Raw genomic sequence first — 12630 nt, 5'->3', positions numbered from 1 at the left:
TTGTTTTTGCTGAAATAAAATGACGTTCTTTTTGGTAAACAAAAGTCTTGCCTGTTTTATGATGTGGGATAAAATAGATAGAAGGAATGTGATTGGATGTCACTTTTTATTAATTTCTCTTCAGAAGAAAAAAAAAAAAAAACACAGTATTGGTTTTAGAAATGCTTATTGCTTGTGTGTGAACTCTCTAAATCAGTAAAATTATAGTATAGATAATGTAGATACATAATACACCAATACCTTCCTTTTAAAAAAAAATCCAGTCTAAACCCACTGCAAATTGCGCTATATAAAGACGCAGTGTGAATAGACCAAGTTTTCAAACCCTTTTGGGTGCTGGTTAAGTTCCTCACAGTCTCAATTTCATAAAGAATACACAGTGTAAAGGCCTGATCGACTAATACCAGCCGTATGCATGTAGTCTAGGCGTTTATTTATTATTATTATTATTATTTTTGCAGTCTGGGACTAAAACTCTTACCTGAAGCGTTTTTCAAAAATAAAAGCAGTGATCATCATCATAAAAACTAGTTTTAGATCAGGCAAAGCTGCCAAGATAGAAACGGACTACTCAAAGGCTGTTTTCTATATACTACGATTAACTGCTCATTCATTTGTTCAGAACTCCCACTACCTATTGATGCATGAGGCTAAACATATTAAAAACATCAGGCTAAAACATGCTACATGGTCATTTTCCAACAATGTGAAAGTTAAGAATCTGAAACAGCATCTGTTGTGTTAGTAAAAGAATAAATAATGACGGATGATCGTAATAAAAAATAGGATTTTGTACTGGATCTTTACAGTATTTAGTGTTAAAAGGTCACAGTGTGTAACTAAAGCCAGTGTATAATTCAGTGTCCTATGAGAGTATGGTAAGTGTGATGGTCCCTTTGGTTTTTTTTAAAATACCAACAGCCTCCTCATGGGTGACTCCTTCTAAACTCTGACCGTTGACGGCAACTATCTGATCTCCACGCTTTAGACGCCCATCTTCTGCAGCTGCACCCTACGTACACACGTTTGAATCAGTATACAAAAATACAACAATTTTCTTTAATTAGATATGTATAAGATATAGGATTTTGAATCTTTTACCTTCCCAAACACTGTTTTGACATAGATGGGCAGGTCGCCATGGGGACTGCCGAATCCTCCCACTATGCTGAAGCCCAATCCGTCTGGCCCTCTCTCCAGACTAATAGTCTTACACTGAGGAGGACTGTGGAGGACAAACGCAATTAATACTGAAGATGATATGACAAACAAAAAAAAATAAATTATATTACACATTTTAATCCCTAAAAATCTTAAAACATTTAAGCCATTAACTACACCGGTCAGGCATAACATTATGACCTGCCTAATATTGTGTTGGTCCCCCTTTTGCTGCCAAAACAGCCCTGACCCATTAAAGCATGGACTCCACTAAATCCTTGAAGGTGTGGTGTGGTATCTGGCACCAAGATGTTAGCAGCGGGTACTTACTGGACTTAAAGGACACTTTTGATAGATACTGACCACTGCAGTTTTGGAGATGAGCCGATTCAGTCGTCAAGCCATCACAATTTCGTCAAACTCGCTCAAATCCTTAAACTTGTCCATTTTTCCTCCTTCTAACACATCAACTTTGAGGACAAAATGTTCACTTCCTGCCTAATATATCCCACACACTAACAGATGCCGTGATGAGGAGATCATTCACTTCAAAATTATGTTACACATTCTGCTCAAGTCTAAGTAACAAAAGCTTTGGTGCTAAGCAAGCAGATTCACTATCTAGCTTGCCACCTAATGCTAACAGGACAGCTGATTTGTTCTTTATGTGGACTGAATGCCAGCCAGAATCTAGGGTTTGTTTCCATGGTAGCAATCAATAATTTAAGTGAACACATTAATCTGACACCACAAGATTACTTTCAGCCATAACCAGAGCTCCAGTGCTTTGAGCCTCCGGGAAGTGAAGCTTCAGTTTATTCTAGAGAGGTCAGTGTAATGGGGGTTTATGTTATTAGCTTATTCTAAAACAAGATAGCGGTGTGTGAGTGTTTAGTTGTATATTCATACACACCCCAGGTCATCGTGGAAGATGCTGCTGCTGGTGAGTCCAGATGTTTGATCCAGGGCAGGACCTGTTACTGTAGTGTCACCTCCAATAACCTGCGAGCAAATATTAACCAAAACATGAGTACTGCATCTCAGTGCAGAAGATATTGTGTGTGTGTGTGTGTGTGTGTGTGTGTGTGTGTGTGTGTGTGCACGTTTGCGTGGCTACACCTGTAGGCTTATGGTTCCTGTGGTGTTTTTTAACAGTGATACAGCTTGGCTGTGGGCCATGCCTTCTGTAGATATGTCACAGATTGAAAGGATTCTGTCGCCAACCTGTGTCACAGAAGCATCGAGAGAGAGAAAAAGACTGACAGTGTGGATTTAAATCATATCATCTCAGTATAGCATAGATGAGAAAAAACACAAAAACATGTGCACACACACACACACACACACACACTGTACATACTCTGAGTTTCTGTGTCTGTGCAGCCAAACCAGCGGGGTTCATCATGGCAATGAAGATGGGCACGTCGCCCAGAGGACTGCCCACTCCACCTGCTATACTTATTCCCAGGGACTCAGATGGACTCTGAAACACAAAGATAATAACATCTGCTTGCTCAGTGTCACATGAAACAAAGTTGTTCATTTACTTTCCCTTCCTTCTTCCTCATTTCTTGTCTTTTTTCTTCCTTCCTCCTTTTTACTCCTTCCCCTTCCTTTCCCCTTTTATTCTCTTATTCCTTCCTACATCTTTCATTACATTTCCCTTCCTTCCCTTGTACTTCTTTTCTTGTTTAGTTCTATTTCCATTCCTTTTTCCTACTCTTTCTTCCTTTCCCTTCCTTTATTTTCCCTTCCTTTTTCCACTCCATTCCTCCCTTTTCATTTATTTCCTTTCTTCTTTCTTTTCCTTGTATTCCATGCCTTACTTTTTGTCCCTTTTCTTTCCTTTATCATCCATCCATCCATCCATCCATCCAACCATCCATCCATCCATCCATCCATTCAATAACTCTTTTACCTTGGAGAGCTCCACAGTTCGGAGGTCATGGTCCAGTGCTGAGGGAGAACACAGACCATGTTTTAAAAATCTGTGCTTCATGTATTCAGATTAATCTGTGGATTGTGTTTTACTTACATTCCTGACTTCTGCAGATGTTCTCAAAGTCTTCTTGTGATCTGCCAGATCCAGTGAAAGACAGCTGGCTGGCTTTACAGCTTCCACCATCGCTTAACTACACACACACAAAGATATATGCCATTCAGTTTACAGTCTTCCAACAATGCTTAAAAAAACCAGCAAGAGGTTCAAAGAATTAAAGAACTTCCGAAATGGCAACCCACCTGACTGCCCTGAGACAGGCGTCTCTCTGAGTGGAACGGCCCTGCCTTGAAGCGACCCACCTCTAATTTGATTGGACCAATGCAACACTAAATAGAGGACAGAATGCAAAAGCATGGTTAGGGTTAGGGTTAGTATGGAGTGAATTATTGCATTGATTACATTATGTGTAGGTATTTAAAGCAACCAGGACATATTGGCTTATATAAATATAAATATATAAATAAAAAAAAAGCCACATTGGGTGTATTTTTGATGAAAATAAAAAATGTCTCAGTTTTGCAAGTTTACCTTTAGCAAGGCGGCAACAGACTCCTGTGTTGCTGATCGAACATCCTCACCGTTAACAGACAAAATCTGATCTCCCTGCATCAGCCGGCCGTCACTCTCCACGATGCCTCCCTTCACAATGTCGGACACAAACACACCGGTATCATTCCTGTAGGAGGAAAATAATGGAGCATTTGACATTTTAATATACACCAATCAGGCATAACATTATGACCACCTGCCAACTATTGTGTTGGTCCCCCTTTTGCTGCCAAAACGGCCCTGATCCGTCCTGCACTGTGTATTCTGACACCTTTCTATCAGAACCAGCATTAACTTCTTCAGCAACTTGAGCAACAGTAGCTCGTCTGTTGGATCGGATCACACGGACCAGCCTTTGTTCCCCACTTGCATCAATGAGCCTTGGCCACCCATGACATTGTCTCCTTACTTGGACCACTTTTGATAGATACTGACCACTGCATACCGGGAACACCCCACAAGAGCTGCAGTTTTGGACTGCAGACTAGACATCATAATTTGGCCCTTCATCAAACTCGCTCAAATCCTTACGCTTGCTCATTTTTCCTGCTTCTAACATCAACTTTGAGGAAAAAATGTTGACTTGCTGCCTAATATAAGATCATCAGTCTTATTCACTTCACCTCTCACTGCTCATAATGTTATACCTATTTTAATGCCAATGTTGTCTTGCATCCTCTTGCTTTCTCCCTAGACCTGTTCCTTTTCGTGACACTTTTCTAAAAGGATGTGACCAAAAAATGCTGGCAGTTGAATGTGAAACCAAACTTAGGATTAAATTTGATATATAATTGATAGATATTAAATTAGACAGTTTGTGTGTAATAGTCATGATATAGAGGACTCATAAAGATGAATAGTTCACTTCAATACCTCCTTCCGACGATACTGAGCCCGAGGCTTTGGCCTGGTTTCTTCTGCAGCTCCACTGACAGCACATCCCACAGCTCCTCCTCCTTATACTGTGCTTCATCGCGGAACACAGTCAGACGCACTCGCTGTGGAGTCTGCCTCAACACGTTTATCGCTTCGTCGTGGGATGCTGTGTGTAGGTCAATACCGTTCACCTGAAAAGAAAAGAGAGAGAGTGAAAAAAGACATAATCACGGATATAACTGAAGGTTCATGAAGACTATATAACCATGAAACCTAGCATAAATTATTGCAGCCTATATGTATGCTTTGCTGTAACATTACTAAACAAATGAATGTATAAAAATTATAGATTTAAGTAGAAAGGTTGCCAGTGATATGTTTATGACATCAAGTTTGCCATTTTCTTATAATTCTACATTATGTGATAAATTTTAAATAATATACTTTGCTGGTGCTATCCTAATAGGGATATTTCAGTGTAGCACAGATGTTAATATAATGCTCATGTTTACATTTTTTAGACTGTACATTACCTCAAGAATCTGATCTCCTGCCCAGAGTCTTCCATCTTTAGCAGCAGCACCTTCTTCATACACCTCATGAATTATTATAGCGCCCTGTCGAGCATTTTGACATTAACACCATAAATTGTGGGAACTCGCTCACACCCATACACTTACACTCGAATAACAAAACAATCAGAATATTTACCAGCAGTGTGTCACAGCCACCCACGATGCTGAGGCCGAGTCCTGTTCTTCCTTTGGAGATGTCAATGGTAGTCTCGCAACCAGGGATTATGGGGCAGGTCACAGGGTCAGAGGTCAGGGTCGCGGGGGTTGATGATCTGCTGGAACCTGAAATACCGTCACCATAAATAATCTATAATCAATAACCATAAATTGCAGGTGAAGTTTTTAATCCATAAAAGACTTCCTCACTCTTGACAGATTCCATTTCAGGGGGTGTCAAGGACAGAGGCATACTGGAGATCACAACTGGGTCTGATAATCTCCGTATCTGGTTGGATGAGGTTGATATTGGACCGTGGCTATCTGTACAGAGAGTGGGCTTGCTTGAGTTCTTTGCTTTGCTCAGTAGTAATGTCACCTGCAGTGAAACAAAACAAATCTCTTGTAGTTGACAAACCTATATATAAAGGTGTTCTGTAGATGTTCGCTCATATTACCTTCTCCACAGAGAGGCCATGTGCCGTTTCTACCACCATCAGTCTGTCTCCTGGTTGTGTATTACCCTCCTGTATAAACACATATGCTGTTTTATTTACCGTATCATATGTAACGATGGCACCTATATAACATCCGGTATTGGTACCTAAACTAAAATATCAAATATCACATCATATCTTGTAGCTTAGGGATGTTTAGAAGGACCTCGGATAATAACTGTAGATTGTGAATATAAGAACACAGAGTGAAAAGAATGGAAAAGGGTTCGAAATTTAGCCAGTCAGCAGAGTAAATGCTATATGTTAAATACCTTACCCTAAACTGAGCTCTAAATCTTACCACACCAATAAAGTACACTTTTGAAAAGAAGATAAAGACATCTACATGATAGCAATGCTGAATATCAAGCAAGAAATTGATCACATTTTACAGTTAGAGTGTGTATATACATACACTTTGTTCAAAGTCAATTCATATCAAAAAACAAGTGTACATTACGGTAAACATTTATTATTTAACTGTATGCTGAGTTAAATCGAATAGCTCTTGACTTGCCTGTACTTTCATCTCTGCTGCTCCATCATCTTTAACATCCTGAAGGCTCTTGCCGTTCTTGTCCTCCTCACTAAACGCCAGTCCTCCCTCTTCCTGTTTTGCATTGTGATTATATATTCAGATACAGAGAACAGATAATGTGCATAATGTGTGGTTGGGCAACGATTGTGTGAGATCTGCTGGATATCTGCAATAGACATTTTGCTGGTCCTTTCAGGTGTGAATTATATAGAAATGGGGCTTTGAAACAACAGTGAAAGGGTGGTTTATAATCATTTATTACTGGAGTCAGTATGCAGATTCACAAGAATTGTAATTCATAGCATGAGTGGATGTGGGAGAGATATGTGACTGAAAGTATGGGAGTGGAGGCATGTCAAAGAAAAACTTGTGTACTGACAAACAGTGAAGCAATGAGAGGGGGAGTGAGTGGGGGGGGGGTGACAGAGAAAGCGAGAGACTGAGACAGAAAGAGAGAGAGAGAGAGAGAGAGAGAGAGAATTGGAGACAGAGAAAGCAAGAGACTGAGAGAGAGAGAGAGAGAGAGAGAGAGAGAATTGGAGACAGAGAAAGCAAGAGACTGAGAGAGAGAGAGAGAGAGAGAGAGAGAGAGAGAGAATTGGAGACAGAGAAAGCAAGAGACTGAGAGAGAGAGAGAGAGAGAGAGAGAGAGAATTGGAGACAGAGAAAGCAAGAGACTGAGAGAGAGAGAGAGAGAGAGAGAGAGAGAGAGAGAATTGGAGACAGAGAAAGCAAGAGACTGAGAGAGAGAGAGAGAGAGAGAGAGAGAGAGAAGTGGAGACAGAGAAAGCAAGAGCCTGAGAGAGAGAGAAGTGGAGACAGAGAAAGCAAGAGCCTGAGAGAGAGAGAGAGATAGAAGTGGAGACAGAGAAAGCAAGAGACTGAGAGAGAGAAAGAGAGAGAGAAGTGGAGACAGAGAAAGCAAGAGCCTGAGAGAGAGAGAGAGAGAGAGAGAGAGAGAGAGAGAGAGACTTACCTCTGGTAAGAATATACCCTGCACACATTTAGACACATCGGTATCAGACAGTGAGGAGATGAGAGAGGAAAGTGGATGTAAGAAAAATTGTGGTTTTTTAAAGATTTTTTGAAACTCACATGATTGTTGAATTCTCAAATAAAAGGAATAAGTTACTTTGAGACTAATAGCTATAAGAATAAAAGTCATCATAGTTACCATATCAGGTTAGAATTTTTCCATAACAGTACACCTCTAAGCATGAATATCTAATCCTTAAACATCTACAGTATATATGATTACCTCTGGTTGTGTATCCAGAACGTCTCCGAATTCCTTCATTGGGATGACAGCCATCTGAGCGAGAGAATCTGTGTTTCTAAAACACAATGAAAACAATGAAACAATGGAAGACTTTGTACAGTGATAATTAGCTTTTAAACATATGCAGTAGTTCAGAGCGCTGAGGGTCACAGGCATATTTTATGAGGCTCTGCAACAAAAGGCTCATTTTTGTGCTGTCTGAAACAGACTATTTTATCCATACTCCGAAGGTTATGGCTCTTTTAAATGAACAGTTTGGTGGACATCAGTGGCGGGCCGTACATTTCACACTTAGGCCTTCACTGGTGTCCTTCCTGAATTAATCCACCTCTATACCATCATTATGACGCCACGGCAACAGATACTAATCAACCGTTAAATAGTGAAGTAAAAAATAAATTAGGCTACAGTATTTCACACCTCACAAGGAATAGTCCATTTTATTACAGTCCGCCTTGAAAATGCATTTGTAAGGATGTCTGCGACCAAATCGATTTTCTTCTCCTCTGTCAGCCATTGTGAGTTAAAATATATATATTTTATTTTGTTTGTGCGGTTCGCTGCCTCTGACTACTCCAATTATCCAATCACAGGACGGGAAATTGCGGACATAATCGTATGCCTGCTAGATGGCCCCAGTGACGCCAACTCAAATCTGATTGGTTAATGGAACAATTTCATCGCCACTTATTTTAAGCTACGGGCGCCTGCGCTATTGATTCTGAAGGCCTTAAGGCAGATTTATTTCACCCTGGCAACACATGATGTCAGCTACTAGCTGAAATATGATTGGATAAATACTCTTATCATAAATATACACTACTGGAAGCAGCACAACCAAGAGAAAAGCTATGAAATGTAGAGAATAGACTATTGGGAATCATTTAATACACATTCATGGAAAAATATATTAAAATGCAAGTCAGTGATTCAGTTCACTGCTGTTTAGGCCAGCAGAGAAGGCCTTGCTGGTCCTGATGGCCCACCACTGATGAACATGTTTCATTTAGATCAGCTAAGAAATGCTTGGTAATGTTATTCATGCAACTTTGAATCAATTTTCATCAAAATGCTTTTGTGTTATTTGTTCACCTAAGCCCTCCCTAAACTCCTCTCTCTTTCCAATATGGTTTTATTTAAAAAAAATCTTTCATAGACATACTAATAGTAATAGACGTAATAGTTTTTATTTAAAATACACACCTAATGTAGATGATTTTTACTTTAGATGGTGCACTCTTGATGATAGATGAGGCGTTCTGATGGGAGCGACCATACAGAATCTGACCATTGATCTGCAAAGAGTTAAATAAAGAAATGAATAAGCTGCACTCTAGTGGCTAGTTTAGAGACACGTTCAGAAAGAAATGCATTTTAATCAGCATGTAACATCGTTAAACAAATATCTGTCTGAGTTCTAGGCCTTACCTCCAGCAGTTCATCTCCTACAATGATGCGTCCATCTCTCCCGGCTGCTCCGTTAGGATCGATGCCTACTACGAAGACACTCATTCTTGAACGATCCCTGTTCCCTGCCAGACTCAGGCCTAAACCACTTCTTCCCTTCTCCAGCTCGATCATATGCAACACACCGGGCAGACTCCCATAACGTTCGACCACCTTTTCTGCTTGCACACAGAGTAATCACATCTCACTGCAGGCTGCACTATCAAACACTGATTTATTTTAAAGTGGGTTTTATAGGTCATATACAGCAGAGGGCTGTATTTTCTGTTGATTTATTGCCTTTAGCACCTTCTAAAAATTTGTTTGGGGAGTATTTCATTGATCAGAGCAGGTTTAATACCTCAAAAATCATTTTATTTCTCTATCATAATATCCCAGTGGACCTTGTGCGATTCTAGTGTGACCACACTGCCATCTGGTGGTGATGTGCGAGTCATTGCAGAGTCACAGAAAAATAACTTACTCCAAGTGTAGCCAAACTCGTCTTCCTCTTCTTCCACCGTGTCACAGGGAAGCGTGAGATGACCGGGGATATCAGTCAGTGAGTCCGTGTCCGTCTCGCCTATGCGTGGCACCGAGAGGAACGGCATTGTAGGGGAAATTTTCCCTGGCTCTCGATTCAGCTGCCATAGCAAAAAGAGAAACGTAAAATAAAATAGTGTATACTACATTCCAATCAAACCACTTCAATTCAATTAAATGGAAATAGCAGGAGATATTTTCTGAAAACCATAATCAGAAAATCAGAATTTCCAGACACTTTTTTTTCCTCTGAAAACCGTCCCTTAAATTGGATTTTAATGCAAGCAGTTTCATTGCAGATCATTCATAGCTTATTGTATGAACCCCAGTCATCATCATCATCATCCTCTTCCTCACAAAACAACACTGTACCTGCACATTGTTCACCAAAGCCAGTGAGATAAACCTGAACTTACCACTGACATGGGCTACAATAAAAAAGAACAAAAAAACAAAACAAATCAAAACAAATACCATTAACACACATATGCAAAAGCCAGATTATTTAGGGACAATTGCACAGTTATATAAACTAATGGACCACTTTCATGTCAACTAGCCTATTTTACATGTCTATGTTTTGTGCATTTACTTGTAGGATAACGTCCTATTACAATACAGATACAAAAACACAGAAAATAATTTTATTTAACCTATAGCAACTACCAGCTGTGCTAGGTGAACCCTAGTACTGAGATACATGAAGCTAATCTATTTCTAGCTGCTGCCATTGCTGTGTCACGGAGCAGTGCAAGGCTGTCAGATGAAAGCTCTTACACAGATGCCCGTGATTGGCTAGTTGTGCTCTAAAGTATTTCATCCCTCCTTCAAGGAGGATAGAGCACATGTGCTACTTGATTCTTTACCCATTCAGTTTCCTTTGTCTGTATTAATGTACCAAACCAGATAACTATCTTGCTATACATCCAGGCATAACATTATGACCACCTGCCTAATATTGTGTTGGTCCACCAAGATGTTAGCAGCAGATCCTCCATAGGCCCCACCTCGCGACTTACAGGACTTAAAGATCTTGAAGGACACTTTTGATAGATACTGACCACTGCAGACCGAGAAGGGCTGCAGTTTTGGAGATGCTCTGATCCAGTCGTCTATCCATCACAATTTGGCCCTTCATCAAACTCGCTCAAATCCTTAAACTTGTCCATTTTTCCTGCACATCAACTCTGAGGACAAAATGTTCACTTGCTGCCTAACATATCCCACCCACTAACAAGTCCCATGATGAGGAGATCATCAGTGATCATAATGTTATGCCTGATTGTTGTATTGTTACATTAGCTAGTCAGTTCGGTATCCAGGCAATCATTTAGCAAACACACTGGAGCTTCAACCTGCTAGTAGAATCAATAGCTATCACTCCAGATATTTATGATTACTGATTAGCTTGTTAAGAACCATGGCATGTTTTACTGTTGCTGGTCCAAGCCGTGGTCTCTAGCAAGTAGTCTGTACTAAGTTTGTTTACCTGTGAACTGGTATGTTTTTGAATTACCCCTTGCGCTTAGTTTGCTGCATACTTATATATTTTCAACCACTAACAAACCAATCCTAACAACAAGAATCATTCAATATCCGACTGTCTAAAAGAAATCCATAATCATCAGAATTATACCCTGTTTAATTTTCAGCAGAGGTAACTGGAAATTGCCCTGTTGTCTGGCTGCGCGTTCTCATTAAACACCTTACAGTGAGTATCAAACTGACACACAGAAACAGGAAGGTTGTTAGGGCCACATGCATGTGTAGCCAATGTAAAAGACATATTTGATTACCACACACATGTTACATGGAGCACGAACACACACACACACAAGACCACACACTGAGGCACAAACCTTAAATGGAGTAGGGGTGAAAGGGTTAGTTGGGGAGAGACGGAGGAAAAGCCTACTGTGACTCTCAACATCCTACAAAGAAAAGAAAAAGAGCAAGCAGCACCCGTGAGGGAGACAGAGAAGACACAGAACGAAGAGAGAGAGAGAGAGAGAGAGAGAGCAAGAAAGAAAGAAACACAAAAACTACAAATAGAGGATACACTGATATATATATACACATTTCTAGTAGTTAAAGTCTTCAGTTTTTATCCTTTAGATTAACCCACATCCCTCTGCATGAACTTTCTAAAGGCAATGTGATCTAATTGTATCAACGTATTTCTTGTCACTTCAAAAATACTGACCTTGTTGTTGGGGGTTGAGACTCGCGCTGTTTTGCCCTCGACGGAGTCTGCTGCCGATGTCTGTTATACAAGTACAGTGATTAAAATAAAAGACGTGGAAGCACTTAAACAAGTCTAGAGCAGAAAGAGATTCTTCATCTATAACAGCTGCAATAACACTGTCAATGCGCCTCTCTTGCAGTATGTAACTCTCCAAACAAGGCCATCCAGCATAATTAAAGCGTTCTTTAATGGCAGACTGCTGGCAAGGAGTGGCTCCAGTGGTTTATCCTTCTTGTTTAGAGACTTTCAAATAATGAAGAGTTTTAGTGGCCATCTGCACAGAGGCAGCTGCAGTGGCGTGATATAGAGAGACTTACTGACTCCACATCTGGCTTGGGACTTTACAAACCTTACATTGAGCTTCAAGTTACTTCACTGTAAATAAAATCCGAGATAGACTGAACTCGTGTTTGCCAAAGGACATTATGTGCTATTTAGAAACTATTTAGAAAGTTGAGAAATGATTTTTTCCTATTTAGTGTAATTTGTGATAGTTCCTTTTCCAGATTATTCCATCGCCAGCATCTGGGTCTAAGTTTCATGGTCCCTTCACCAACTTCACTTATGTTAGGAGCAAAACATGAGAGAAATGTTTACTGATACTGAAGATTCTTTTCCAAAAACAAGTGCTTTATTCTTTGTACACCGTAGCAAATATGCAAAGAATAATTTTACGGGTTTATAGTTACTTTTAATGTTAAACTTCTTTAGAGCAGCTATGAATAGTTGTTCCCTGAATAGTCTCTTTGTTCCTTATCCTGAA

The 12630-nt window shown here is 40.0% G+C and overlaps 1 protein-coding gene and 1 long non-coding RNA gene across 8 annotated transcripts in view; one reads left to right on the top strand and one right to left on the bottom strand.

Moving 5' to 3' along the window:
* Positions 1–87: 87 nt before the first annotated feature.
* LOC131349266 (multiple PDZ domain protein) overlaps positions 88–12630 on the bottom strand; it is a 38331-nt gene continuing 25788 nt past the window's right edge. For 4 of the 7 annotated variants that reach the window (XM_058384809.1, XM_058384811.1, XM_058384814.1 and 1 more), the window contains 22 exons: positions 11826–11885; positions 11482–11553; positions 9564–9723; positions 9062–9258; positions 8837–8928; positions 7613–7688; positions 7331–7348; positions 6334–6426; positions 5778–5846; positions 5530–5698; positions 5300–5445; positions 5122–5205; positions 4586–4779; positions 3692–3839; positions 3403–3489; positions 3197–3293; positions 3080–3117; positions 2522–2644; positions 2281–2385; positions 2075–2163; positions 1102–1225; positions 88–1012 (listed from right to left, as the gene is read on the bottom strand). In XM_058384809.1, the coding sequence (XP_058240792.1) occupies positions 866–1012; positions 1102–1225; positions 2075–2163; positions 2281–2385; positions 2522–2644; positions 3080–3117; positions 3197–3293; positions 3403–3489; positions 3692–3839; positions 4586–4779; positions 5122–5205; positions 5300–5445; positions 5530–5698; positions 5778–5846; positions 6334–6426; positions 7331–7348; positions 7613–7688; positions 8837–8928; positions 9062–9258; positions 9564–9723; positions 11482–11553; positions 11826–11885 (2388 nt within the window). In that variant the 3' untranslated portion in view covers positions 88–865. The remainder of the gene's footprint in view (positions 1013–1101; positions 1226–2074; positions 2164–2280; positions 2386–2521; positions 2645–3079; positions 3118–3196; positions 3294–3402; positions 3490–3691; positions 3840–4585; positions 4780–5121; positions 5206–5299; positions 5446–5529; positions 5699–5777; positions 5847–6333; positions 6427–7330; positions 7349–7612; positions 7689–8836; positions 8929–9061; positions 9259–9563; positions 9724–11481; positions 11554–11825; positions 11886–12630) is intronic. The other 3 variants (XM_058384812.1, XM_058384816.1, XM_058384810.1) reach the window with 2 other exon arrangements.
* LOC131349269 (uncharacterized) lies at positions 7018–11640 on the top strand. The gene is made up of 2 exons (XR_009204057.1): positions 7018–7166; positions 7309–11640. It is a non-coding gene; the product is annotated as an uncharacterized LOC131349269 (long non-coding RNA).

Source organism: Hemibagrus wyckioides, linkage group LG29, assembly GCF_019097595.1.
Source record: "Hemibagrus wyckioides isolate EC202008001 linkage group LG29, SWU_Hwy_1.0, whole genome shotgun sequence".
Taxonomy (NCBI): domain Eukaryota; kingdom Metazoa; phylum Chordata; class Actinopteri; order Siluriformes; family Bagridae; genus Hemibagrus; species Hemibagrus wyckioides.
The sequence above is the reverse complement of the archived record's forward strand: the minus strand, read 5'-3'. Positions and strand labels throughout refer to the sequence as shown.